This window comes from Ochotona curzoniae, unplaced genomic scaffold, assembly GCF_017591425.1.
Source record: "Ochotona curzoniae isolate NIBS_2020 unplaced genomic scaffold, NIBS_Ocur_1.0 contig_832, whole genome shotgun sequence".
In the NCBI taxonomy this organism is placed as follows: Eukaryota; Metazoa; Chordata; class Mammalia; order Lagomorpha; family Ochotonidae; genus Ochotona; species Ochotona curzoniae.
In genome coordinates, this window is record NW_024466580.1 from 8,046,928 (window position 1) to 8,072,922 (window position 25,995).

At 54.1% G+C, this 25,995-nt stretch overlaps 1 protein-coding gene across 3 annotated transcripts in view; it reads left to right on the forward strand.

Annotated features, from left to right (window-relative positions):
- KIRREL3 (kirre like nephrin family adhesion molecule 3) overlaps positions 1-25,995 on the forward strand; it is a 538,030-nt gene that overhangs the window by 484,314 nt on the left and 27,721 nt on the right. For all 3 annotated transcript variants that reach the window (XM_040992686.1, XM_040992684.1, XM_040992685.1), the window contains one exon: positions 20,456-20,613. In XM_040992686.1, the coding sequence (XP_040848620.1) occupies positions 20,456-20,613 (158 nt within the window). The remainder of the gene's footprint in view (positions 1-20,455; positions 20,614-25,995) is intronic.

Genomic DNA, 25,995 nt, shown 5'->3' on the forward strand with positions numbered 1-25,995 from the left:
GGCTGAGGCAAGAGTGGAATTTGCACAAATGAGTGGATGCGTCACAGATGAGTGGGTAGTACATGCCCGCCCGAGAACAGCTGTTGTAGTTTAAACAGCCAGGAGTTTGGAGCTGAGCTGCCTGCATTCAAAGCCCAGCCGCAGCATTCATTACCTGGTAGAAAACGCTCCTTGTGGCTGCAGCCTCTGAGCAGGACCCAGGACCAGCTGGGACGGACCTGGCTCCCTGTGCCAGCCACTCTGCCGTCCTTTCCTGGTCACCTTCACAGCCGAGCAAGCCCCTCGGCCCCTGCAAGCGGCTCCTGGCCCCACACTGGCTCGGCCTCTCCTTATGCAGATGCCAACACAGGGGAAAGGAGGGGGCTTTTAAATTTTAATTTCTTCCTTTTTACTTATCTGAAACCAGAGAAATATAGAAATCTCCCATCCACTGGTTCACTCCTGATTTCCTCAACAGTTGCGGCTGGAGAAGCCAGGAGCCTGGAACTCAATCCAGGTCTCCCATATGGGTGGCAGGGACCCTCCTATCTTGAGTCATCACTCACTGACTCCCGAGGTGTATGTTACCAGGAAGTTGGACTCAGAAGCCAACCTGGGGCTTGGGTGCTCAGGTACTCCACTGCAGGAAGCATGGGTCCCAAGGTCAGCCAACCACAGACCAAATGCCCACCCCTGGAGGAGACAAATGAGCTATCATGGCAGCCTCTGTGCCAGGGCCAGGGGTGGCCTGGCTCTGCAGATCCGCCCTGCTCCTCCCTGGCTCTTCAAGGCCAGCACTGCCAGGGAAGCACGGCAGGGCCAAGCCAGCAGTGCCTTTGCACGCTAAATACCTGCTCAGAATGCAAGACTCACAGCAAAGAAGTGAAGCCCAGAGAAGGCTGAGCAAGGCACCAATCCAGGAAAGCAAGAAGGAGACATCTCTACAGCAGCGGCAGGCGGCCGCAGGGGAAAGGCGACATGTGGGCCCTGCACACAGATACAGACAGGCGCACAATGCCACAGGTCAGCAGCAGCCATTCAAGAGGCTGCATGTAAAGTAAAACCACGCCACCCTCCCACCATGGCCAGGGCACAGTATTACCCGGTTAGCCTAGCAGAGTACTGTCAGATCGGCCTTGCACATCAGCACAGAGGGAGATAAGAGTACAATAAAAATGCATCTCACCTTCTGAATCACATGGATGTGAATCACTGGAATAGCTTATGGCCAACCTCGTTGACATCCACTGGACTCTGGATCAGGGCCTCCCAAGAGTCCAAGCTGTGCCTGCCAGCTGGGCAGCCATGAGCCACAAGTCATTACTGAAATTTAAATTGGAATTAGCTCTAATAAAATAAAGCTCACCCACCTCATTTTGGTCGCCTACTAGTCCTGCTGGCCACAGGAAGGCTGGCTTGGTGAGATTCAGGCGTTCTTGGGTCCTCTAGCCAAATTCCATGTAAGCAGCCTCCAGCAGCCCAAGAGCACCCAAAAATAGAGGCGGGTTCACGGCCATGGCCCAGAAAAGTGGCGCTCACCTTCCCAGGTGCCTCGCATAGATTCCATACAGTCAATGGTCATAAACTTCCCATTGATTCATTCACGTGTGTAGGATCCACATCTTCCTGAAATTCCCACTGCATGTGAGAGTATTGGACCAAATCCAACGAGGAGAGCCAGAAATAGTAAAACACCTCTGGAGTTTATCACAGGGGAGCAAGAGAAAAAAGGATGAACGAAAGGCTTGAATAGACAAACAAAATACTGAGAAAGTGATGCTTTCCACAGGGGAAGTGGTTATGGACTCTCAGTTGGCAAAGGAGCTGGATTTTAGCAGATGAAGGATGAACACGCAATCAAAGGCACAACACCCGAGGTGCCCCACCCTGGATGCAGAGCGTGTATAGCACAGCACTTGAGGACGGGTGGCAGGTCTGTGCCTGATCCCCAGAATGGGGCTCAGAGCACCTTGGGGTGCGCTGAGGAGTCTGAACGTGGCTGTGGGCCGTGAGGAGCGATTGCAGGTGTTGGAGGAAGTTCAATATCTGATTATCATGTCCCAAGAACAGACCTTGAAGGGCATGGATCTGTAGGCAGAAAGTGCTGGTTAATTAGGTCCCAGTTAGCAGAAAGTAGGGCAGTCCACAGTTTTCACAAGTGCTTGCTGGTGACAAGAAAGAAAGAGGCAGTCCAGGGGCGGGTGCACAAAAGCTGAGGTGGGGTGGCAGTGTGGGTGAAGAGTCACTCCCCTCAGTTTCTGTTCTCCAGGATACTCCTGGGTGATGCCTCTCATCAACAAATCCAGCAGCAAACACTCCATGCTGTCTTAGCAATGGATGGTTCCTTTAACGATCTAAAAAGTTTCCATGTTCAAGGTCCTGAGCCATTGAACAAGTGGCATTTACTCAAGGCAGGGACAATGAGAGGCCTCAAGCCCAGGTGCATACTGGGACAGTGCACCCCAAGGGAACCAGCCTGGACCAGTTCTGCCCCACAGACCGAGCTGCCTCCTGGTCCCTCAGCCAGATGTTGCCCTCTCGTTTGCTCCCCGTGAGGAAGGTCGAGGGTGAGTCACAGAGGGCTAAGCCACCTGCCTGCCCTGCGCCTGTACACTCGGCACGCCCTGGAGACCATTAGCACGGCTCTGGGAATATTTAACTGAAAACAATTTCTAGTCAGGATCTGTTATAATTACTAATTAGATCTGATTATAATTATCTCTCCCTGCCATCCCTCACCTGACACACAGGAGAGTGGTGGGGCCTCGTGACAATTAGTGCGAGCCTTCCTGATACACTGGCTGATTAGGGACACAATCTTAGGGTCGGGGGGAAGAGCCTGATTTATTCAAGGGGGCCCACGGTTTGCTGAGGAGCGCAACAAGCAAATTAGATTACAATTAGTGAGGGGGAGGCGCAGAGCCGGGGAGTGTGCAGTTTCCCTTGCGTCTCAGCCTTCCCCACTTCCCCGGGAGACACTCGGCTCTCCTCTGCTTTTCCCTACCCCTGGGGCCTTCTGGTTTGAGGGACACCCCAGCTTGGCCCCCTCTGACTCCAGGCTGGTGTAATGTAGTGGGCCTGATAAGCAGCCCTGGTAGCCGTCCTGGTAGTGTGGTTAAGAGCAAGTCACCATGCCTTAGCTTGCTCATCTGTAGAATGGACATGCGTTTGTCCCTGAGTCAGTTGTCTGCAGGGCTTCTGGGAATCTGAGGAGGGGGCTGGTGAACAGCAGGGGCCTGCATGTTCCCTGGGGTCACAGACCATGGCTTAGTCATCCTGGAAGCTCCAGGCTCACATGGAGCTTCGTGCCTGAAAGAGGACCTGCACAAAACTCCCACCAGAGTTGCCCTACAACATCCCGTTACTTGTCACCACCGGGATCACCTAAGACAGCTCACCATGCCCTTCTGAGCCGTTCTTTTCCTAACAGTAAATACCAGCAAGTACTCTCAGCTGTCTGTACTTACCAGAGGCCACTGGGCACAAACAGAAGTGCCCCAAACTCTTTAACAAAAGCCAGACTGGAGAAACCCCAAGTGTGGGCTGTCCTTGCCCATGATGAATGTCCACTACGGTAGTCATCCTTCATCATAAAATAAACAAGAGCAGGGACTGAGCGGCGACTCACCCTGGAACTGCGCCTGGACCCGTCAGGCTGAGGATTCGCCCAGCCACCTCCCATGGCTGGGGCTGCCTGGGGCTGCCCCGGCCCCCACAGAGTGTGTATCACCGATGAACTCAGAAACTCACTTTACCCCTTAAGCCTGTAAAGTCCTGCCTGCTCCAGCCAGGGATTGCCAAGATGAAATCATGCTGAGGGTGAGAGCTGCATATGAGAGCTAAATATCAAGTGCCAGCTCCTTGCCAAGGGCAGCCTGCATGTACAGGGGTTGCCTTCAGCCAGAGCATGAGAGCCGGACAGGCCATGAGTGTGCTGTTCACCACACAGGTGCAGGGGAAGAATCGAGGCCAAGCGAGCAAAAGCAATTTGACATGCAGGTAGTGGTGGCCAAGCAATTTGTACTGAATACCTACTGTGTGCTATGGCTTGTTATAAACACTCAACATTCCCCCAGTGTGCACAACAGGCAAAGTGACTGTTCTCAAGCAAATGAGCCAGCAAATACTGTCACGGGCTGCGTGGCATAAAGCAAAACAGAGCAGGGCAGGTAAGCAGGGATAGGAAATGACAGGATACTGCCTCACATGGATAACCAGAGGTCATCTTATTGAGTAAACAGCATAGAACCAAGGCCCTGAAGAAGATGAGGATGCAAGCCAAACACACATTGGAGGCAGAGCATTCCAAACGGGGCAGCAGCCAGTGCAAAGGCCCCGAGGTCAGAGGTGCTTGCTATTTTCCAGCAACAGTAAAGAGGCTTGCATGGCTGACACAGCATGACTAAAGCAGGGTCTGATGGAGATGAGGCCAAAGGCAGCAGATCTGACCAGATTTTGTGGACCCTGAAAATGACTGGCAGTAACCGTGTGAGAGCAGGTGTCCTCCCCCCACCCCCAGAAGGACACTTCGTGCAAAGAAGCGACACGGTGTGAGAAGCAGTGTTCCGACTGCTGTCTTGGGCTGAGGGCATGGGGGCCAAGGGGATGAATGTGGGAAACCCAGGAGCCCCTGCAGTGGTCCAGGTGGTGAGTGGTGATGACTTAACCTGGGGCAGTAGCCGTGCAGGTGCTGGGAAGAGCTGGGATCTGTGTGTGTTTCAAAGGTGTTTCAAGGATGACCCCATGTTACACCTGAGCTGCTGACAGCATGGAACTGCCATTTGCTGAGGTGCCAGGACTGGATCTCATTGTCCTGTGCGCCCCAGTCTGGCTTATAGCACTATCTTATGTGAGGAGAGCAGGGGGCACCCCGACAGGCTCAGAGAGGGGCTTGAGTGATCCAGCTGCCTTCTGCTCCATGGTCCAGTGACACCAAAGGGGCCCTCCCCAAGGCAGCCACAGGTGTGGAAGGACACAACAGAGTCCCTTCAGTCACTTGCTGCCAGTGAGGTGTGAGGCTCTGAGGAGCAAAGCCCAGGTCTAGGCAATAGCCAGGCCCTTTGAGAATGCCTGGAAGGCTCCCAGGAGGAAGCAGAACTTGGGTGTCAAGAATGAACCACTCAGTGGTCCGCCAGAAAGAGCAGAGGGCCTGGAGGTGGGAAGCCTTGGAGAGGCTTATAGGAAGGACCGTAAGGGGTACAGAGGGTGTGAAAGGCTAGAGATGGGTGACAAAGGGCTTAGAGTTCAGTCTCCATTCTGCAGACAGGAGAGAAGCCACTGGAAGCTTCTGGAAGGCAAACAAGAGCAAGTTTTTAAGCTCTCCCCTGAGCTGCCCTCTGTCACCTGCTTTTGCTTGCTCCCATCTCTTCCTGCAGTCTCTCCCAGCCCCCAGCTCCCCACTCAGCCTGAGCTCAGAGCATGAGCATCTGGGGTCAGCTTGAAATTTAGGGGCTAAGGGGGATACCTGGGATTGATCAGGGCACAGCCTGGCCACTCTGGCTGAGCCACATACCTCTCTTGGCACCAGCTTAGAGCTTGCAGGAGTCTCTGCTCACCTAGCTTGTCCCCACCTCCCCAAGCCATGAGGCCCAGGCCCCTCTTGGGCTGATGCAAGTGACCATCATCCCTGGCACTTGGCACCTGAGCTCAGTGCCAGCTGCGCCTCTCCCTAGGGCCTTGGGAGCCCGCCCCCCTTCCCTTGGAGCCTGCCCCCATCCCATTACTCACTCCAGGTCTGAATGTGCCCCCGGATGGGTCCAAGAGCCAGGAAAGTAGGGCAGAATTACCTCTGGGGATGTCAGAGCGTGGCCAAGTTCATGGGATGCCAGCTCCTCCTTAGGAACAGCACAGCTACCAGTCATCCACGTAAATATTTTTAATGCAATAGTTTTTTTTCAAACATCAAAACAAATGTCAAAATAACCATGATGAACAAAACGTTAAGCAAAGACTCCGAGCCGTGCTGAGCCAAGCCATAATACACCCTGAGGTAAGGGAAATACACGCCACCCTGCACATGGTTTATGTTTTTTTAATGGTTCAGTATTTTCCAGAGCATCAACGTAGGTCAGAAATATTGATATATTTAAAAGTATATGCATTAAAACTCACATTTTAAGTTCACATACTTCATTTACAGCAAAAACAGAATGTGCTTAATTTTACTGAATTTAATGGATGCAATAGAAAGATTTGCCACATTTGACCATGTCTCTGGGCCCACCTTAAATAATTTTTAATTAATTAAAGCTTTTATATTTTACTTTATTTAAACATGTGATACTGTATTTATCATGGATTAAAAAAAAAAGATTTATTTTTATTTATTTGAAAGTTCAAGAAGAGACATTTTCCACCTACTGACTCACTCTCCACCTGGTGGCAATGGTCAGAACTGGGCCAGGCCCAAACCAGGAGCCCAGAGCTGCTTCTGAGTCTGCTACATGGGTGCAGGACCCAAATACGGGGACCATCTTGCTGCGTTTCCAGATGCATTCGCAGGGGCCTGCATGGGAAGTGCAGCAGCCATGTCTCAAATTGCAGTCCAGATGAGATGTCGGTGCCACGGGTGACTCCTTTCCCGGCTGTGCCACAACACTGGCCCCACATACAGACATTTTCCAAATTCATTCTGGTTTTCTTTCTAAGTTTACATTCACACATTATCTCCATTCCTGAAAATTCTATTATTATTATTATGTGAAAGACAGAAATGTACCTACTGTTTCACTCTCTAAAATGCCCACAATAGCTAGGACTGGGTCAGGCCAAACCCAGGATGCAGAAAGCCTACCCAGGCATCCCCGTGGGCAGCAGGAACTCAGCTGCCTGAGCCATCACTGACATCTTCCCACTTGCACATTTAGCAGGGAGCCGGAACTGACAGGAGAGCTGGGACTGGAACCCACACATGCCACCATGGGCCACAAGTATGCTAAGCTATGCCAACCATCCATCCCCATGGCCATAATGGTTGATATCCCCTGAAAGGTTGCATCTGAGCCAAACACCTCCACCTCCTCCCTTACTGCCAGCCTTGCGTTGGAACAGAAGAGCAGAGGTGTGGAAGCACCTGTCCTCCTGTCTCCCTCTCCCCATCCTGGGCCAGGACAGGGTGTCTGGGTTCAGCTACGCTGGGGAGGAGGAAGCCCTGGAAGGGGGCCAGTCTCCATCCCTGACTGATCACTGTGTGTTTGTCCAGGCTGAGCAACAAGGGACAGTGGGTGAAGGAGACCCAGGACTCTAGGGTGAGGGTAGGGAAATCACCATGAGCGGACAGTTTTAAGTTTCACCTCAGACCCTCCCTGTGTGACAGATGTTGGGCAAGTCCCTGGTCCCCAAGAGCCCTCCCTTTCCTCGGGTTGGCTGTAGGGCGGCGCTGGGAGGAGCTGCCTGCTCCCCACTGGGTTGATAACTGCAGGGTTTGTGCAGCAGCCGGTGTTCAGCACGCGGCCCCTTCCCCAGCCCCTCTGGCCCCACAGTCTGGTGGCTGCAGCAGGGTCCGCTTCCTGTTCAACGTCCCTCCTCCACTGCCACCCCCGGGCTCCTTTCTGGACAGCCAGTCTTGTTGCTGTCTGGCTTGGAGTGCTTCAGGAATGTGGGAGGAACTGGGGTGCAGGTGCAGGGCAGAAAGGAAGGCAGCCTCCCCCTGCAGAGCCCAACCTGGACCCCAGAGCCCCTTCGGCGACTTGATTGCTGAGGAAGTGCTACTGAGGCATAAACCTTTGCAAGAAAAGACCTTTCAGAGTCGATGTAGCAAAGTTTGATAGAAAACCATAAAAACGGCCTGGCAGCTGCTTCCCATGCACCAGCTGAGTGGGCTTGCGCTTTCCTGACACGGGGCAATTAGCAGCTTCCTTCCCTCCCTCCTGGTTCCCTCTCCCCCTCCCCCACCTCCGGCCCCTTACCCCTACACTCCTCACCATTCCTCTTCCACAAGCAGAAACACCTCCCAGAGGTCTGCACAGGCAGAGGCTAATTGGGAGCAGGGAGGAAACTTCTGGAAAACTGATGAGCAAGCGTGTAAGTGGAGTTGAGTTGACAGGGCCTTGAGAATCCATGGAAGCCAGCCCCCTGCCTCAGAGGGCAGACCCTGTGTCCCATCCAAGGCAGTCCTGACGGCAGGCTGCCCAGCCACACCTCCAGGAGTTCTTCCTGATGTCTTACCTCACTCCCTCAAGCTTCAGCAAAGGGATGACAGAGACCACCCACTGTGCGTAGAGGCCTGCCGGGCCATCTGTAAAGTATCCTTGCATTTTGGGAGCCTAAGGAAACAGGCAAGCAAGGTTGAGGGCCATGCAAGGAGAGGACAAAAACACACGTTAGGAAGTCACTCCTTCTGTACCCTAGATCTGCACTGAAGCCCAGGGAGAGTGCACCTGCTGTGTTGCTGTGGACATGTGACTCAGCTCCTCTGGGGCAACCACCCCTTCTGTCAACTGGGGCAGGGTGGAGTTGTGGGGAGGCAGATGCATGGGAGGGCTGTTGGGGGAGGCAGGTGCACAGGATCTGCTAACAGCCAGAGTCTAGAACACAACAGAACATCTGGGTCTTCCCGGGACAGACACAGGCAGGTATTCTGACACAGCCACACCTGCCACAGCACTTGACTAGCAAGCAAGCAAGCGTACAGGAATGGGACAGCTGGGTCGGGCGAGGGGGGAATGCAGTGGGGAGGGCAGAGAACCCTGAGCAGGCTTCAGCAAGACTTGGGTGGCCTTGAATTACCTTTCAGCAGCCTTCTAGCAAAGAAGCAGTAACCCTCCAAGGCATGTACACAGGACCCAGCTCCACATCCCCTTCCTTTAGCCCTCACCTCCCATCCTGACACCTGCGCAAAGCTCCATGCTTGCCAGCCTGCACTCAGCCTTGGTGACACCCTGACAGTACTTGCTGATACACCCACCTTCCAGACGCCAACACTGAGACCTAGACAAGTGGAATTCCCCATGCAGAGCACACTGACCAGGCCTCAGGTCCTGCCTTTGGATGCCAGTTTCAAACTTACCTGAAGCCCACTCTCCTCTCTGATCACAGCCCCTTCCCACTATCTTAGATGGACACAAAATCCAGACAAAGCCCCACCCCACTCTCCTAGGGGAGTCCCCCGGGGCTCCCTCCACCACCCTCCAGGGGAGCTTGCAGCCTTTGTGCACCTTGTATTTCTGTAAGAGACAGCGGTCATCTCCACCCAGGCTTCAGCTCTGCCAGGAAGCAGCAATGTCTTCCTGTGTGACCTCCAGCCCCCTGCAGGACCGCAGCTGGCCTTACCTGGCCCTTTGGAGCCCCCAGTCAGTCAGCTGGCAGGAGTGTCGAGAGGCAGAAGCATTCTTTGGGCCTGGGGTAGGTGCAGAAGAGAAGAAAGGAAATGGACAGTCCCAGGGCTGTTCTGTGGGCCATCCCACCAGCCCCACCCAGGAAGTGCAATCCTCTGCCCTTCTTGCTGGTGAACTTATCCAAAGCCACATAGCCAGGACCTGGAAGGCCAGGATTCCATCCCAGGTTTGCCCACAAGCACAACCTGAGAGACCCCAGGGCAGTCTCTCAACCTCCACCAGCCCTGAGCACTTCGGGTGATAGGCCTGGCCGGTCCACATTCAGTGACCTGCTGCATAGGCAGGGCCAGGCTGATGGATGCTTCACTCAGGGAGCACTTTGCTCGCCTTTCTGCGGTCCCCGTGCCTGCAGACTGTCAGTCATGGGAGTAAAAAATAATTAACACACTCAGCAAGAGAAGCTGCCTTTCCTCCCCATACACACAGACCACACAGCCACAAATGCTGTTTTCCATCAAAGACCAGATTCAGATTAGCCCATGCCTGTGGCTACAAGCCCGCACAGCCATCAGCGCAGCTGCCTGCAGCGTGTGAGGCTGCACCAGCGCATCTCACCTCTGACCAGGAACCCTCACAGCCCACCTCTCAGAGCAGCCCATCCGAGCAGGACTTACATTCCCAAGTTCCCTGATGTCAAGTCTAACTTAAACCCATAGATTCTGACCTTCACCAACCCATGTACCCACAGCATCTCCCCACTGTCCTTCTCAGCACCTGCTGTACAAAGGAATCCTTTCCATGCAAGGCAGGTGGAAGGGAGCTTCACATAGAAGGGAAGGAGGCAGTGGTGCTACCTGGGTCCCAGGGAAAGGGCACTGGAAAGCGGGTAACGCAGCCGGTGAGGGGCTTGTCTGAGGTCTCAGGAAAGCCAGGGTCAGTGGTTATGTTGATCCTACGTTTATAATGATGCAAACACCACCACCAATCTCAAACTCAGAGATGCCTTTCTGTGCCCCAGATCCCAGCATCTCCCGAAAGTGGCCTACGAGTCCATCCAAGGGGGCTCATCAACCACAGGCAGCAGCTATTCAACCCATGGTGGTGCTCTCTACTCCCCACCACCAGACACCTCTTCCAGGGCTTTGATCACTCACTCAGCACTCACCAGCTGAGCTCCTACTCTGTGCAGGGCCTAAGCCAGGCCAGGACAGACTGGGAGGCACACTACGGGGTCAGGACACACAGGAAGCCTGCACCCAAGTGAGGGGCAGCCAGCCAGACAGCCAGCAGGGAGCTTCCTGCAGTTAGCTCTGCAGACAGCAGGCGGCGCCTTCCAGGCTCAACACCCCTCGCAGCCGCCCTGTTGAGCCCTGAGATGCACATGGACAGGGCTTTGGTCATGGTCTAGTGGAGGTCAAATAAGGAACTGAGCAGAGCCTGAAGATTACACCCATCCCCATAGGTCAGGTGCTTTTCCAGGTGCTTTAGCGGGAGCTGATTTGGAAGTGCAGAAGCAGGGACTAGAAGGGCACTTCCATATGGGGTGCCAGGGGTAGCAGGCAAAAGTACCAAGCCTCCTAAAAGTACATACTTTTCTCGCGCAGAAGCAGTTTTCTTGGTCTCCCATGTTTAAAGACAATGACTGGCATTTGATATGCTTGGTGTTTAAGCTTCTTAAGGAAGTGACTTTTTTCCATGCCCTTTGCTTTCTGTGAAGACTTCTGAGGCCCCCAGGGTGGGCAGGGAAGGTTTCCGCCTGGCCTCATTTTCCTCGGCACTGAAAGCCTCCGAGCTCCTGGAGGAGGCAGGTTTGCTAGATGGGGAGCTGTAGCAAAACCAACCGTATCAGTTCTGCTTTCTATTTATGGGACCAGCGGGGACACTCTCAAGCACTCATCAGGCCCTCGCAGGATCAGGATGGCTGCCTGGGAGCTGTGACAGCAACCAAGAGGAACAGAGGCGGGTCTTGGCACCTGTGCCACCTGCCATGCCTCTCCTTTCTTGCCAGTCATGGAGCTTGTCCAAAGTGATCATCCAGTCCACACCTTGGTTTGCCCATATGTAGAATGAGGATTCTAGGAAGGCTCACCACGTGAGGCTACTGTTGGGTTTAAATAAGTGCAGGCAGCCCCCAGACTTGGCTGTGTGGGGCAAGATCAGGTCAAGGTCAGACCCAGCTAGAGAGTCTGTGAACCACGGGTAGGGTTGGCTGACTTAGGGAAGGCTCTTCCATGTTCTGCAGCCCTGACATGGGCACTGAACTGGAAAAAGGAGCAAGACTTTTCCCAGCAGGCCTGGGAGTGTGGCTGGCAGCCAGGAGGTCCACCATACACTCTCTTTCCCTCCCTGTCCCTCCTTCCTGTCATACTCCATGCTGTCCCTCCCCTGCCAGGCTATGGCTCCCTCAAGCTCTGCCCAGGTGTGGACTAGCTGGCGTACATAGCAGTCACACCTTCCTTTTCTGTCATCCAGGTCCAGCAAGTACACACAAACACACATGTACATATGGCAGGTGCACATAGATGAGACCTGGGCATGGCCATACAAGGGCAAGTCTGTTTGCATAGAGACAGCTGCACTAGCACTGCCCATTACCCATCACTCTTCCCTACCTCTGCCCATATCCGTCCTGATCCATCCACCTGTTTCTCATCATTAACACATCCGTCCCCTCACCCATAACTCCTCCCCGGTGAGCAGGCTGAGATCCTGTTGCAGGTTAATCACAAATGCCCAGCACTCGGTCTTCCTAACTTGGGGTTTGGCCTGTCCCTCTGGCAGCTCGTGTCTCTCCTGCCCTCCCCAGTCCCAGCACCTCCTCCCTCAGGGCCTCCCCCTTCTGATGTTGTTGCCTATGCTACTTTTGGGTCCACAACCTCCTCTTGTGGTCATGTGCTGGTCTTGTAGGTGCTTTGGGGTGAGGGAAGGACCCTTGTATTGAGGGGTCTGGGGCCGGACACAGCACAAGGTGCTCACAGCACACACAGAGGAAGCAGGCTCTCGCTCCACCTCCACGGGGGGTGCTTAGTGAATAGGCAGTAACAATGCCAACAGCTAACCTTTACTGAGGTCTCACTCTGTTGCCAAGCTCTGGAACAAGATGTTTTTATTAAATTTTCCATTAACTCACTTCATCAGCACAGCAGGCCTGTGAAACCAATCCTGAGATATCTATGACACAGACCTGGGTCAGCAGAGACAGCCCGCGGTCATGTAGCCAGTGAGCAGTGGAGCTAGGACACAGCAAGGCACTCTGACCTCAGAGTCCTCCCCCCGGAAAAGGAGCTCCAAGTGGGAAGTGGACTTCCCAGGGTGCTGAACCTCTGTGAGCGGCTTTGGACGCCAGCTAGTCCACACCTGGGTGATAGGTACAGCCAGTAGTCAGCCCCCAGCAGGTGCATGCCTTCCTCCAGGCCACAGGCCATCTTCCAAAGCCCGAGTCTTCCCTCTCCTCTGCCCTGACCTCCCAAGAGATGAACCACAAAATATATGGAATGCAATCTTCTAAAGCATCCCCGCCTGCTTCCTGTCTCAAATCCAAAGTCGCCCTAATGGGCATCAGAAGGATCTGAAACAGGGAAAACACACTAATTCTAATGAAGTCACGTGCCGGTAATGAGCGCATCCACGGGACTCCCAGACAAAACACAGGAGGCCTCATTATGTTTTAAAGAAGGATACGGTGCGGGGACATTTTTCATGACTACAACAAAGCATGACAACATGTAAGCAAGCTAAGCGTGTGAAGAGAAGACATTTATTCCACTCATAGTGTTGGATGCTCAGAGTCATGGCACCCACATAAACTGATAGGAGCCCACGGTGGGTGACGGATGTAAGAGCACTGAGGGAGAAGCCAGACAGTGATTCGAGCGGACTTGTAACAGTTCACAAACTCTCAGGGGTCCCCAGGACCTGCCTTAACTCCACCCCAGTGGCCTGAAGGTATTCCAGTAGTTTCAACTGTTAAACTTCCATGGCTTCCCATGACAGGTCCCCAACACGTGAGCTCGGGGAACACACGCCAGCTGTGTCCAAACTCGAGCAATATTTATACAATGGTGTTTTCTGGACCTGCAATCCCCCCTTCACGTGGGTGTCCTGTACCTTCATCAGCTGACTCTGGCTGCCCTGCACGCATCCCAACTACCTATGAAACGATGGGCCAGTAAACTGACCAGTTAATACCCCAGCATCCTCATCTCTGGCTTTGCTGCTTTCCTCATTTCCAAGGTGCTGCATCCTGGAGCCACAATACTGCATTACAAACCACCAGGCCAATCTGAGTGAACAATATCATCAGCACAGCTGAGGTGACACATCTCTGCTCCACACAAGGTTGGGACCTGTGCAGCCCGCTAGATGGCAGGCCACCCCCGGTACCATATTGTGCTATCACAGGATTCCACCAACTGGGGTATTAAGTACAGACATCTGCTGTTCCCCGTTTCCGCAGGCTGAGAATTCCAGCTTCAAGGTGCCAAGGTCTGCCAAAGACCTTCGGGCTGGGTCACGCGTGGCAGATGGCAAGAGGGTGCGAGAGGGATGCAGGGAGAGATTGCACACGTGGCCTGAAGCCCCGTTATAATGAGCATCAATCCATTGGGTGAGCAGAGCCCTCATGACCTAAACACCCTCTGTGAGGCCTTACGTCCCAACACTGTCACATGCTTTTGGGGGGCCACACAGCAGAAGCCATGCCATGCAGGACAGCCCAATGCCACTCCCAGGAGCAGCTAGGTTCATCACTCAGCTCTTAATGGGCAGAAAAGGAGACAAGAAGACAAGTTTGGACTTTTTCAGGGGCCGGAGCAGCACACCTGTAAGCCCCAGACATCCCGCCTACCTTCTTCAATGGGATGCTCCAGTCTGCTTGGAGCACCAGGAGCATACACAGCTGTTCAGATCCTGCCAGAAGCATTTCCCATGCCACCTCCCCTTTTGTTCTTTTCTTCCCTATTTCACAAATGGGGAAATGGGGCAAAAGAAACTAAACTAAACTAAGCAGCTTGCCCACAGCCACACCCAATGTAGGACCCAGCATTGGAACCCAAACTGCCTGGCCTCCAAATTAGCCAAGCAGGTAAACAGACCCCCTGGGGAAGAACTACTTAGAGCACAGGTGGTTCTTATCCACAAGAAGAATTTGCGATAGGAAGTGATGGGGGGGAAAAAGTGAGGCTGAAGCGGTTGGGAAGGACCAAAAAGTTCAAAGTTGTCTGGAGGCAGTGTCCAAAGGCTTTTAAGCAGAGATTTGCAGCACATGCTGGGTGAAGAGGGGGAGGGAGAAGGGCAAACACACCTGCAAGATTTCAGGGAGACACCGTGAGGCTTAGCAACCCAGGATGAAGGGAGTGGAGACAGGACAGGGGAGGTTTTTTCCTATCTTGTGTCTAGAATGAGACAGACACAGCAAGGGCAAACCTAGCAAGCTTCCACACGTAACACACAGCAAGCAGCACAACTACAGAGGAAGGGAGAAAGCCAGGAGACTGAATTAGGACGTGTCTGTGTGCTACCATTTTTCATCTTACCAACACCCCATTAGACTATCTCTCTCCCACTAGAATAGAGTCTCCATTGCGGAAAGTGCTGTGTTCCCCAGTGTTCTGGACAGGGCCTGGCACGTAGTGAGAAACTCAACGCAAGTTTTCCAAATGAGCAGCTAGCAGGGGCTGGGAACCAGCCCTTTGGAAAATTGAGTCTTCCTTCCTACCTTGACACCGGCAGTTCTGCATTCTGGCCACGAGGTGGCGGATCTGTGTAAGTGAGGAAGCTGCAGGCTGAGGTTTGCACAGGGCCGGGAAATGAATGGGTGGAAATGAAAAGCCAGCAAGAAAGGCATGTGCATGGAAAAAAATTGTCTGTGCGTTCTCTTAGCTTAGCAGACATCGCTAAATCACCAGCCACTAGCCAGGCTTTGAAATCCAGGGAGAAGAGGGTCTGACTCTTACATCCCCTACACCCATCCCACTTAGTAGAGGCTGAGAACCTCCAGGAAGGAGGTACGGCAGGGCAGGGCTGTACAGGGGCTCTCACTGTAAAAAAAAAAAAAAAAATCTGTCTCAAAGCGTCCATAACCTGAGTCTGAGTTCCAACCCTACCACTTGCAACTGTTTACAACCCCGACAGAGACCTGGGTAGTTCCTACTTTTTCAGAGGAGGTTGAAAATAAGAAGACAAGCCCAAGGGTTATACGGTCACATAAAGTCTATTTCTATTCTTAAGAACTGAATATCGGGTATGGTAATCAACATCCGTGTCACCCTTTTACAAGCCCTTTTACAACCTGTCACGTCTTTCTCATATAAAAGCTATCCCCATATCTGTAATGTAAGGATTTTATAATCCCACTTCTCAGATAAGAAAGCTATGCTTATCAGAGTCATGTGCAACTCGTCATAAAGCAATGAATTAGCCCCAAGTTCAGCCCAGGAAATGTCATTGCCGCATCATGCCCTGTGAGGCAGGACACATTTACAGAGGTTGTGTAAGTCCCAGAAGCACAGCTGTATGCAAGGGCAGTGGTGAGGTGGCCCAGCCTGCGGGCAGGGTCTGCCACACCTTCCTGGAGAGGGGACCTCAAAGTCTAGAGGGAGGGAGACGGAGAAGGATGACTCCGGCCTCCCAGCTGCAGAAGAGGCCTGTGCAGAGACCACGGGAAGAAAGCTGCACCTTCTCCCACACAGCCCAGGAAGGGGACTGGCAATGCCCACGAGCCCGCGGGCCTCACATGCATACTGTTGCTGCCCTCCCTGTCTTTCTCTCCCAGCGCTCATCAGCTGGTGGCCACACCTGAGGCCCTCCAGAGCAGCATGCCTCCAATAAGCATGTGCATGTGGACATCTGGGAGCTCCTGGTGTGCAGACTTGATCCCCTGAGGCCACAGGTGGAAAACAAACATCTGGTTTCTAACAAGCTCTCCCACAATGCTAATCCCTGCAGGCCGGAGCTTCCAGGCACTGGCTCCCTGTGACCAGGGTCTCAGCATCAGCTCCAGCAGGAAGCTGGAGGCGCAGAGACTGATGTGGGAAAGGCAGGGGGCCAGGACAGCACAGGCTGCGTAAGGCAGAAGCCAGGGCCTGGGCACATTAGCATCTGGAGGTGGGAGAGGTGCCCCTGGCATGAGTCCAAGGCTCTGGGGTTCCTGCCTCCACGCAGTCAGTGCTGGAACTCCTAACAGATTCAGCCAGCTGCCTGCCCCCTCCCCACAGCCCCCAGGCTCCAGGCCAAGCGCCAGAAACAAAGAAAGATGAACTGCCAAACACAAACTGCTTCCTCCAAGCTGAGCCTCCAAGCTCTGATCTGTCCCCTTCTCCCCAGCCAGCGTTCCTGACCCAGCAGGCTGGGGTCCCGGGCCCACTAAGGAGAGCCCTGAAGGAAACGGGCTGAGAATCACCCTCTGCCCCAAGCCCTGCCCCGCCCGGGTTCCTTCCCTGTAAGACAGGTGCAGGGTCCCCAGCAGAGAGCATTAGGGAGACTGGCCACCTGTGGAAAGGAAATCACCTTGATTTTACTCCAGAGGGCCCCAGTCTGGGTCATGAGTAAGGGCATGAGCTGTATTTTTAGCACCAGTGGGGACAAGAGTGGTAATCGCAGTGGTGAACTTTGGGACTGTTACCATCCTGGGAACTTCCTGAGTTGTTCCAGGCAGCACGTCCTTATCTCCCTCCTTACTCTCAGCGTACTTCTCTTCGTCTGATTTTGCTGTTCCTGTGAAACTTGATCCTGGGTGCGCCATCACCGCGTCCTGCACAAGAGCCTGGGGTTACCTGCACGCTGGCTGTTTTCTGTTTCTCAAGAACTTCTCTGCAGCTTCCCAGAGGGCTGTGCACTTGGCAGGAAAGCCAGGGTTCAGACTGAGTCCTTGGTACCTGGGGAGGCTCCAGAGGGCTTGAAGCACAACCAGGACACCAATGGCTTCCTGTCCTTATTGCTGTCTTTATCTCTCTGCGATACACACAGAGGTCCCGTCTGCTGGGTCACTCCCCAAATGCCTGTAAATGCTCAGGGCTGAACCAGACTGAGCCAGGAGTAGGGAACCCAATCCAGGTCTTCCATGTGAGTGGCCGGGACTCAAACACTTGAGCTGCCTTGCTAAGTGAGTACAGCGGCAGGCTGTTGCTGATCAGGAGCCGAGTCAGGACTCAAACCCAGTCATGCAATAGCTTGCGGGTGTCCCAGCTGGCATCTTTAACTCTCGGACCCAGGGCCACTCCCAGCTCCCCATTTGCAGGGACCCCTCTGATGCTTTGTAAAGAATGCGCTGTATGCTCCTGCTGCTGCTCTCCAAAGGGCTGGGTGTCTATTTGCTGCTGTGCCATCTGAGGGCAGGAGCATGGCCAGCTGACCCCTGGCTGAGGCCAGGATGCCCCTCCCAAGGCCTTCACTCAGTGCTAACTTTGCTGTAGCCACCCCCAGACCTGGCTCCCGTGCTCTCCGTCCTGTCTCCTCTCTATCAGAGCAGAGCCGATAGAGTCCAGCTCCAGCCCCACCTCTGGTCAGCAGGGCTCACAAAAGACCCTCAGGTCTCCCACTCACACACGAAGATGGACAGGTGCCCCGCACTGCCCACCCTTCTGGGCAAGTGTCAGGAAGAGGCACGGCAGGGAGAGTCTCCCACTGGCCACCTAAATCAAGATAGATGGAACCTCAACTTGAAGGACCAGCCAGCCCCACGACCATGGAACCTTCACAGGATCTGTTCCTGGCTTCTCCCACATGCCACTCCCTGTGGCAGGCAGGACTGTGGCCTCTCAGGCCAGCTCTCACTCTGGCGAGAGGTACTGCCTAACTCCCACTTGTCTCTCCCAGGGCCCCTGTCCCCCAACAGTTAATGCGATATTTTTCCTGACAACAAGCACAACAAAAAAAACCCAACTATTTTTATCTCCGGGATTAATCACAAAAGGGCTAGCGCTTCCACCTTCCGTGTGATTAAAAATTAGGAGACGAAACTCTAGTGGTTCAGGGTAATGACCAATCCTCAGGGGTGGGGCGGGGGCATGAATAATGCATCTCCAGGCTCAGTGACTGCTCCCTCCCTCCCCGCTGCCCCAGCGCTGGGCTGCCCCCTCCCATCCAAGCAGCAGCTGCCAAAAGCTGCTGTTGGTTTCTGCTCAGGCTGCAGCCCCAGCATCCTCCCTCCTGCCCCGGCCCATCCCCCACCCACACCCCCAGCTGGTGTGCAGTGAGGCGAAGGCCCATCAATAATGCATGGCTACAATAAGCAGCGTGATAACCACTTATTTGGGAAGATGTAATCAGGCCCATTCTGAGGGTGGATGTTTGTGTGTGTGGCTGTGTGTGCGCCTGAGTACTCCCACACCGCAAAGCCCAGCCCCCTCTTTTCCAGAAACCCAGATCGCATGACCATGAAATATATTGGGACACCCCCAGACACAGAGTCCTGATGTGAGGGGAGGCAACTGGCCTGATGTTTAACATACCCACCTCCCACATCGGAGCACCTGGGCGTGATTCATGGATCCACCTCCTGTATGCAGACCCCAGGAGGGGCGGCCTCCAGGGAGGGCTCAAGAAGTCGAGGTCCTGCCAATGGGAAAGACCTAGAGCAAAGCCCCAGCCTCTGGGTGTAGGCACTTGGGGAATACACCAACAGATGGTACTGTCTCTCTCTCTTTCTTTCTCTCGTCACACATGCACAAATAATTTTTTAAATGCATTTATCTGTTTGAAAGGCACAGTTACACAAAGAGAAGAGACAGAGAGAGAGAGACAGAGAGATCTTCCATCTGATGGTTCACTCCCCAAATGAACACATTCGGTGGTTGGAGAAGGCCAAAACCAGGAGCCAGCAGCTTCTTCCGGGTCTCCCACGTGGGTACAAGATCCCAAGCACTTGGGCCATCTTTCATGCTTTCCCAGGTACAATAGCAGGGAGCTGGATCGGAAGTGGAGCAGCCAGGACTCACACCAGCACCCATATGGGATGCTGCCCTCACTGGAGACAACTTTACCTGTTACACCACAGCACCGGCCCCTCTCAAATAAGTGTTTTCTGAAGCATTAAGTCCTGGTGTCCTGGTTGCACCTCCAGCAATGAGGCTTAGCTGCCAGGGAAGGAATCCCAAGAGAAGAACTGATCTATCTCCTGGCTCCCACTGGGGCTCCTCATCACCAGGAAGGAGGCAAAGCTGGGCCCCAGAGGGTCTGTCTGGAAGTCCAGGAAGCTGTATTCACCCCCAAGCCCCAGGTACAGAAGGCTACCTAGGGCAACCCTGTATAAGACCCTTTGGGCTGTATCCCCCAGCCTGTCATCCAACTGCTCCTTCACCCAGGGGAGGGCCACCGGAATGCCTCAGGGGACAGCCACCTTAGGTGGCCTCCAGCTAGCCCTGCTCCTCCTGTGGCTTGTCCAGGGAACTTGAGAGGCATGGGTCCCTCAGGATGTGCATGAGCACAAACACCATAGAGCTGTGCATCTTTAGGCAAGTCACCCAACCTCTCTGATGTCTTTGTGACAGAGGATCATCCACTGTCTTAACTGCCCAACTCAGCCCATCAGGATCATCACAGGGCCCACAGTGGAAACGCCACAGGAGCCAGTGCACATCCCTGGCCAGTATGGGACTATGCCCTCCTGGTGCTGCAAATCCCTGGGCATGAGCCACAAGTCACTAATGTTGGTAGAAAATGTCATGGGAAAGCCCAGGCAGGAAGTCCCAGCTGCTGGATGAGGCAGCTGGAACTGCTCCTGTAGAATAAGGCTGTCGTGGCCTTGAAGGGCTGCCCTGTCCCCCGGTGGGGCAGGAGCCCTTCTGGTTCCCTGGCTTCCAGCCTGGCTCTGTCTCCAGGACCGTGAGCATACCACTTCATTCTGCTTGTCATTGGAACAATAATGATATTTACCTGAGATTAAAGCAGGTAACAGGTGTGAGATGTAACACGGCTTTGTTTAAAAAGAGAGAGAGAGAGAGAGAGAGAGAGAGAGAAACTATAAATCCTATCTGGGCGGCATAACTGAACCTGACCATTTCCTTGTCTGGGGAGCCTGGGTGGCGCCAGCCCCAAAGAGCTGGGACTTCATGGTCCGAGACAAACAGGGCGTGTGTGTGCCTGGGATTACTGTTGTGATGCCGTGTTGATGGAAGCAGCATGGTCACTGTTGTTTGTCACCTTCAGTCCAGCCTGCCCATAGGAGGCTCGTCCCCAGCCTGACCCCTCTGCTCTCTCCACAGTGCCACCGGATGATCCCGTCATCTTGGGAGGGCCCGTGATCAGCCTGCGGGCAGGCGACCCCCTCAACCTCACCTGCCACGCCGACAATGCCAAGCCAGCCGCCTCCATCATCTGGCTGCGAAAGGGCGAGGTCATCAACGGGGCCACCTACTCCAAGGTGAGGGGCAGGGAAGGGCTGAGACTGGCAGGGTGGGTAGGGGTCCCCAGCTCCACCTCTCCATAGCCACGCCTCCTCTGTGCCCTGGGAGTCCTCCCTGTTGCCCTGGGAGTCCTCCTCTGTGCCCTGGGAGTCCTCCCTGTTGCCTTTGGCTTCTCTCACTCTAGATCTTGTGGCATCTTTCTTCTGGTGTCACTTTTTCTCTCCTGCAGTAGTGCTCCCACTTGTCTGACTATCCGTTTCTAAACACTGTTTCTTTATTTCAGAGGCAGACAGATAGACGTTCATACCCGTGCTCACTCCCCAAATGCCTGCAACCACCAGGGCTGGGCCAAGGCCGAAACAAGAGGCTGGCAACTCAACCATGGTGTCCCACATGGAGAGCAGGGATCCAACTCACAAAGCTGTTGCAGCTGCCCCCCCCAAGATGCACACGGCAGGGTGCAGCATGTCAGGGCTTGAACCCAAGCACAGCCCTATAGGATCCCAGCATGTCAAGCAGTGTCCACTGTTGCACCAGACACCCACCTCTGACCTTCGTTTCTCTTCACAGAATCTGGCAGCTTTGGCAGAAGTGCCAGGCAAGGCTGGTGATTCTGCCCTGTCCAGGGTGCCTGGGCCTTTCATATCCCATCCATGATCCCTTACCAAGCCCATACCCTGCTGTACCCACAGGAGCACTCCTACAGTGCCCGGCAGTACCCTGAGTTTGCCCCATGTGAGTCACACCTTATACGTTCTCATTTTACAAGGCTTTCACATCTTGGGGCCTCTCAGACCCAGGAAGGGACTGCCTGCCCAGGGTCAGTTCAATCCAGTGGCACAGTGTCTCCAGTGCACACCTTTGACACACAGAACCCCAACCCAGAGCCTGCCCTGCTCCTCTCCCCCACCTGTATGAGCTCCTGCCATCCACAGCGCTGGCCCCTGCCCTGCATCTCTCTAGAGTCAGGCAGCTGCAGAGCACCCCACAACCCACTGATGCCACCCTGCTCACCGTTCCTTCCCCCTGCCCTGCCCTTGTCTCCCTTGCTCTCTGTCTCCAACTGCTCCTGGGGTTGCCCCTCAGTGGCCTGGCAAACCCCTCCTCTGGGGAACAATGAGTATGAAAACCAAAGCCAGGAAGTGTGTCGGGGGGTACATCTTGAAGCAATCCCCACCACCACCACCATCCAGGGCTGCCCTCAAGGAAGCAGAGTCTTCATACGGACCTCTTGCATCCCACCTTTTGCATCTGAGACCTGCCAGAGATGCAGCTACATCCTCAGCTGCTAATGAGCATCACTGGGGCTGGACCCGCAGCTTCATGACTGCCCTCCTGTTTCTGTCCTAGGCTCCCAACTCTGCTCAGACAATGGGCAGCGGCCCCTTGAATTCTGAGGGTACCACCCAGGAGCTGTGCCATGGCCCAGGGTGCAGAGACTATGGCTCCTGGGCCCCAGAGAGCAGGGCAAGGCACAATCTGCCCCCCAGTCCTCACTCTGCTTTCTGGCTCTTCCACTAGGACCTGGAAAGACGAGTCAGGCCTTTGCTCTCCATAGAGCATGTGGGGTCAGGAGAGTCCACCCCAGGGCTTCTGTCAATCAAAACTTGGCCCCCAGACCTGGACGAAGCCCTCCTGTGTTTGAACATGGTTCTTGAGGGATAGGAAGGTGTTCTAGGAGCCTGGAGCCAGGCTGTATTGTTAGGAAATACAAACATCTGAGCCAGAGTCACCATTCCAGGAACGTGGAACAGAAGGGAGGGTTCTCCTCCCAGGCAAGTGCCTGTGCAACCCCTCTCTGAAGCTGGGCCAGCCTGGGCCCCACCAGGGGTAATATTCTGCAGAGTATATAATGTGGCTATCATTTGGTGAGGACAAAGGACCACCTAGACCTTAGCATGGAGCTGCTGGAACCCTCCACCCCCATGGTTAGGTTCCTGGCCCTGTGAAGACAATGGCAGCTACAAAAGCCATAGCTCTGGCTGATTGGCTGGTTGGTTGGTTGGTTGGTTGCCTGTCTGGTTGGTTGCTTGGCTGGTTGCTTGGCTGGTTGGTTCGCTTTTCATAGAAAGTCTACACAGTCAACTATTCTTTCTGCTTCTCCATGGCATGGCCAGCAGGGGGAGGGTGAGCCTGATCCCTGGATCTCTAGTGGGACCAAGGCCCTTTTCCTACCCTGGGGGAAAAGAAAAAAGACAACTGAAATGCCCACTAGCCCTTTCCTGCACAGGCTGGCGATGCTTCCTGGGTGACATGAAGGCTGCCATGAGCCCCAGTGTCAGGCAGAGTCTTTGGCACGGCCCACCAGGAGCTTCCAGAAGGTGTCTAGCTGCAGAATTCCTGAACCCAGGCAAGATATTGCTACAGGTCTCCTGGACATCTGACCCCAGGCCCTCTGTGGACAAGCCAGCTCCTCTCTTGTTCTTCTAGCACCCTCCCAACCTGCTACCTCCCCAGCTGTGAGGAGCAGGAAGAGGAGGGAGGTCTGGAGTCCTGTGCCTGCAGAGGGCACGAGGATGGATTGACCTTGCCCAGACAGAATCTTGCAATACTCCACACCACCACCAGCTCATGACCTCTCTACTTCCTCCAGCTGCTGCCTACCCTGTGACCTCCCTTGCGCCCCTGCTCAGGGCAGCCCTGGGGACCTCTTCCCACGCCCTAGGAAATGGATGAGTGCCTGCACCCACAGCCACACTTCCCACTTCACCCACCTTGGAAACAGTCCCAGCTGTCTAGCTCCGGGAGGCAGCAGCCTTCCACCCACAGCTTGGGTTTGGCGTAGGGTCTGGGGTGTCCCGTCCAGCAGGACAGTCAACGGGGGGTCGCAACCACCTAGGAGAGATTGGGAGACAAGAGACACGAAGAATGGACAGCAAGACAGGATGTCTAATCAAGCTGTCAGTTTACTGACTTTAATTGAGGGTTTTTATATTCTTCTGTAACTAAGGCTCAGGGAGGAAAGGAGAAACTAGGACACAAGCCATGGTCTCCAGACCGATTGTTCTTGAGCAGCCACCATATCAACCATAGTAACCAACATATCAACAATAGCATAGGTAATCAGTAACAAGATGTCAGCAGGTATAGCATAAATCACATTCTAAAACAGTTGCTAGAAACAATTGAAGCTAAGCGTGTGATTAGTTTCATAACTTCTTTCCCAAGCATCTAGCCAGCCAGGGATTTTCCACTGGCCCACAGGTCTATATTCAAAATGGCTTCAGTGTGGCTACAGTACACGGCTCCTGACACTGGGGCAGAGGTGCCATGCTGCTCTCTACCCTTCCCACAACCCCAGGATGATGGGCCCACACAGATCCACCCTAGGGCTGCTGGAGATGGATGAGTAAAATAAACAAACAAGGGAAGTGACAATACAGGTGGGGGAGGTGAGTACGGAGGGAGGAGAGCGGAGGCCTGGTTGCCAGGCAATCAGGCCTTCCCAGGCTCTTTGCATAGCAATGAGCATCTCAGATTTAGCACCAGGGTTGGGGCATCCACCTACTGCATTTGCTCCTACAGGCCCAGCCTGGCCATTCACTGCCCAGCATGCAGCTTGCCCTGAGCCGGCCCAGCCTCCCAGTCACTGCTGGGAAACCAGAGACAAACACCAGCTCCTGCTTTCAGGGACAAGATGGAGGTGTGCAGGCAGGAAGCCTCAGCCAGGCTGAGCCGGGCCTCACGGCCTGTCAGTGGGCACAGGCTGGGAGGCAGGTGCATGCAGACAGGGAGAGGCAGAGAGTTCCCCAGATGCGCTCATTGCTGCGCACGCAGGACACCAGCCCGTGACTCACCGGCTGGGGTCTACAGTGCACTGTGCCCACCAAGTTGGAGCTGCCAGAGACCTGCAACCCCGCCCTAGCGAACTCACCCCTGCCCCCCAGAATCGAGATGCATGACAATGACAGTTTCTGAAGCAGAAGATATGGGGCCCATGTCTGTCCCCTGAGCCCTAGCTCAGCGAAGGGACGAGACAGGGGGAGAAGGAGACAGAGGCACGGAACCAGGAGAGACTAGGAGTAGACTGGATGGGAATCAACCAACAGAAGAACTTTCCACCTGGATGGTGCCTTCAAGGCCACCAAGTTCAAAGGTTTTATTTGCATATGATAAAAGTGACCAGCAAGAGGGAGTTAAGAGAGAAACTAGCAAAAGAAACCAGAAAAAATATGGGACTGGTGCCATGGCTGGCATCCCATAGGAGAGAGTTCTAGTCTCAGCTGCCCCACTTGTGATCCAGTTCCTTGCTCATTGCCTGGGAAAACAGCAGAGGATGGCTCAAGTCCTTGGGCCCCTGCACCCACGTGGGAGAACTCGAGATAACTCCTGCCTCCTGGCTTTGGATCAACTCAGCTCTGGCCATTGAGGCCATTTGGGGAATGAACCAGCACATGTTAGATATCTCTCTCTCGCTCTCTCTCTCTCTCTCATCTTCTCCCTGTCTGTAATTCTGCCTTTCAAATAAAAATAAATATTTTCTTTAAAAAAGAATTTAAAAAGTGGAAAGGGTCAGCAAGAAACGAGAAGTACAAGACAACCAGGGCACAGGCCTACAGCCCAGCCAGTCCTATCACTCCTGCCCGTGTCCTCCCAGGGGCTGCTGCTCCAGCTCTGGGGTACTCCACTCTAGCTCTGGGAAACCCATTCTGACTGAGGGATCCCCACCTCCAGATCTGGGGTCCCCATTGCAGCTGGAGGTGCAGCTCCAGCAGGCAACGTCATGGCCTGTGGGAAGAACAAAGAGCCTGGAGCACAGGGACCCTCACTTTGGGACTTGCAATGTTTCCCAGGCCTTCCACAATGGAGCACCACACCCATGTGCTATAGATGCTCACTGTCTCACAGGTGTGGACGTTGTATGTCTGCCCCAAAGGTGCCAGTAGGGCCGCTTTCCCACGGGGGTTCTGGCTCAGGGAGCATACACGCTTCTCTGCTTCTCTCAGAGTCTGGGCATTCCTTGCATCCCTGGGCTTGGGACAGCATCGCTCCAGACTCTGCCTCCTCCATCACACAAGCCTTCTCCACTGTTTCTACGCTTTCTCATAAAAGGCCACAGCCTTTGGAGTTGCAACCCACTGCACATTTACTATGAGCTCGTCTTGAGATCTCTAACGAATGACAAATAACTAATCTACAAAGAACCTATATCCTACCCGAGTCATCTTCTGAGGTTCTGGGGAGACATGAGCTCAGGAACAGTAACTGGGGCTCCAGGTTTCTTGTACTTATCTTAGCACCAATGTGACGGGCAAGTGTGGTCCAGCCTGTTTCCTCCCTGGTCAGATGCAGGATGATGGCACCTGTCCTGCCTATAGCTTGGTTGAGGTTCTGATGAGGTCAGAAAGTGAAATGACCTGAGAGGTTGAATGATGGTTGATGCAGATAAGTGATGGAGA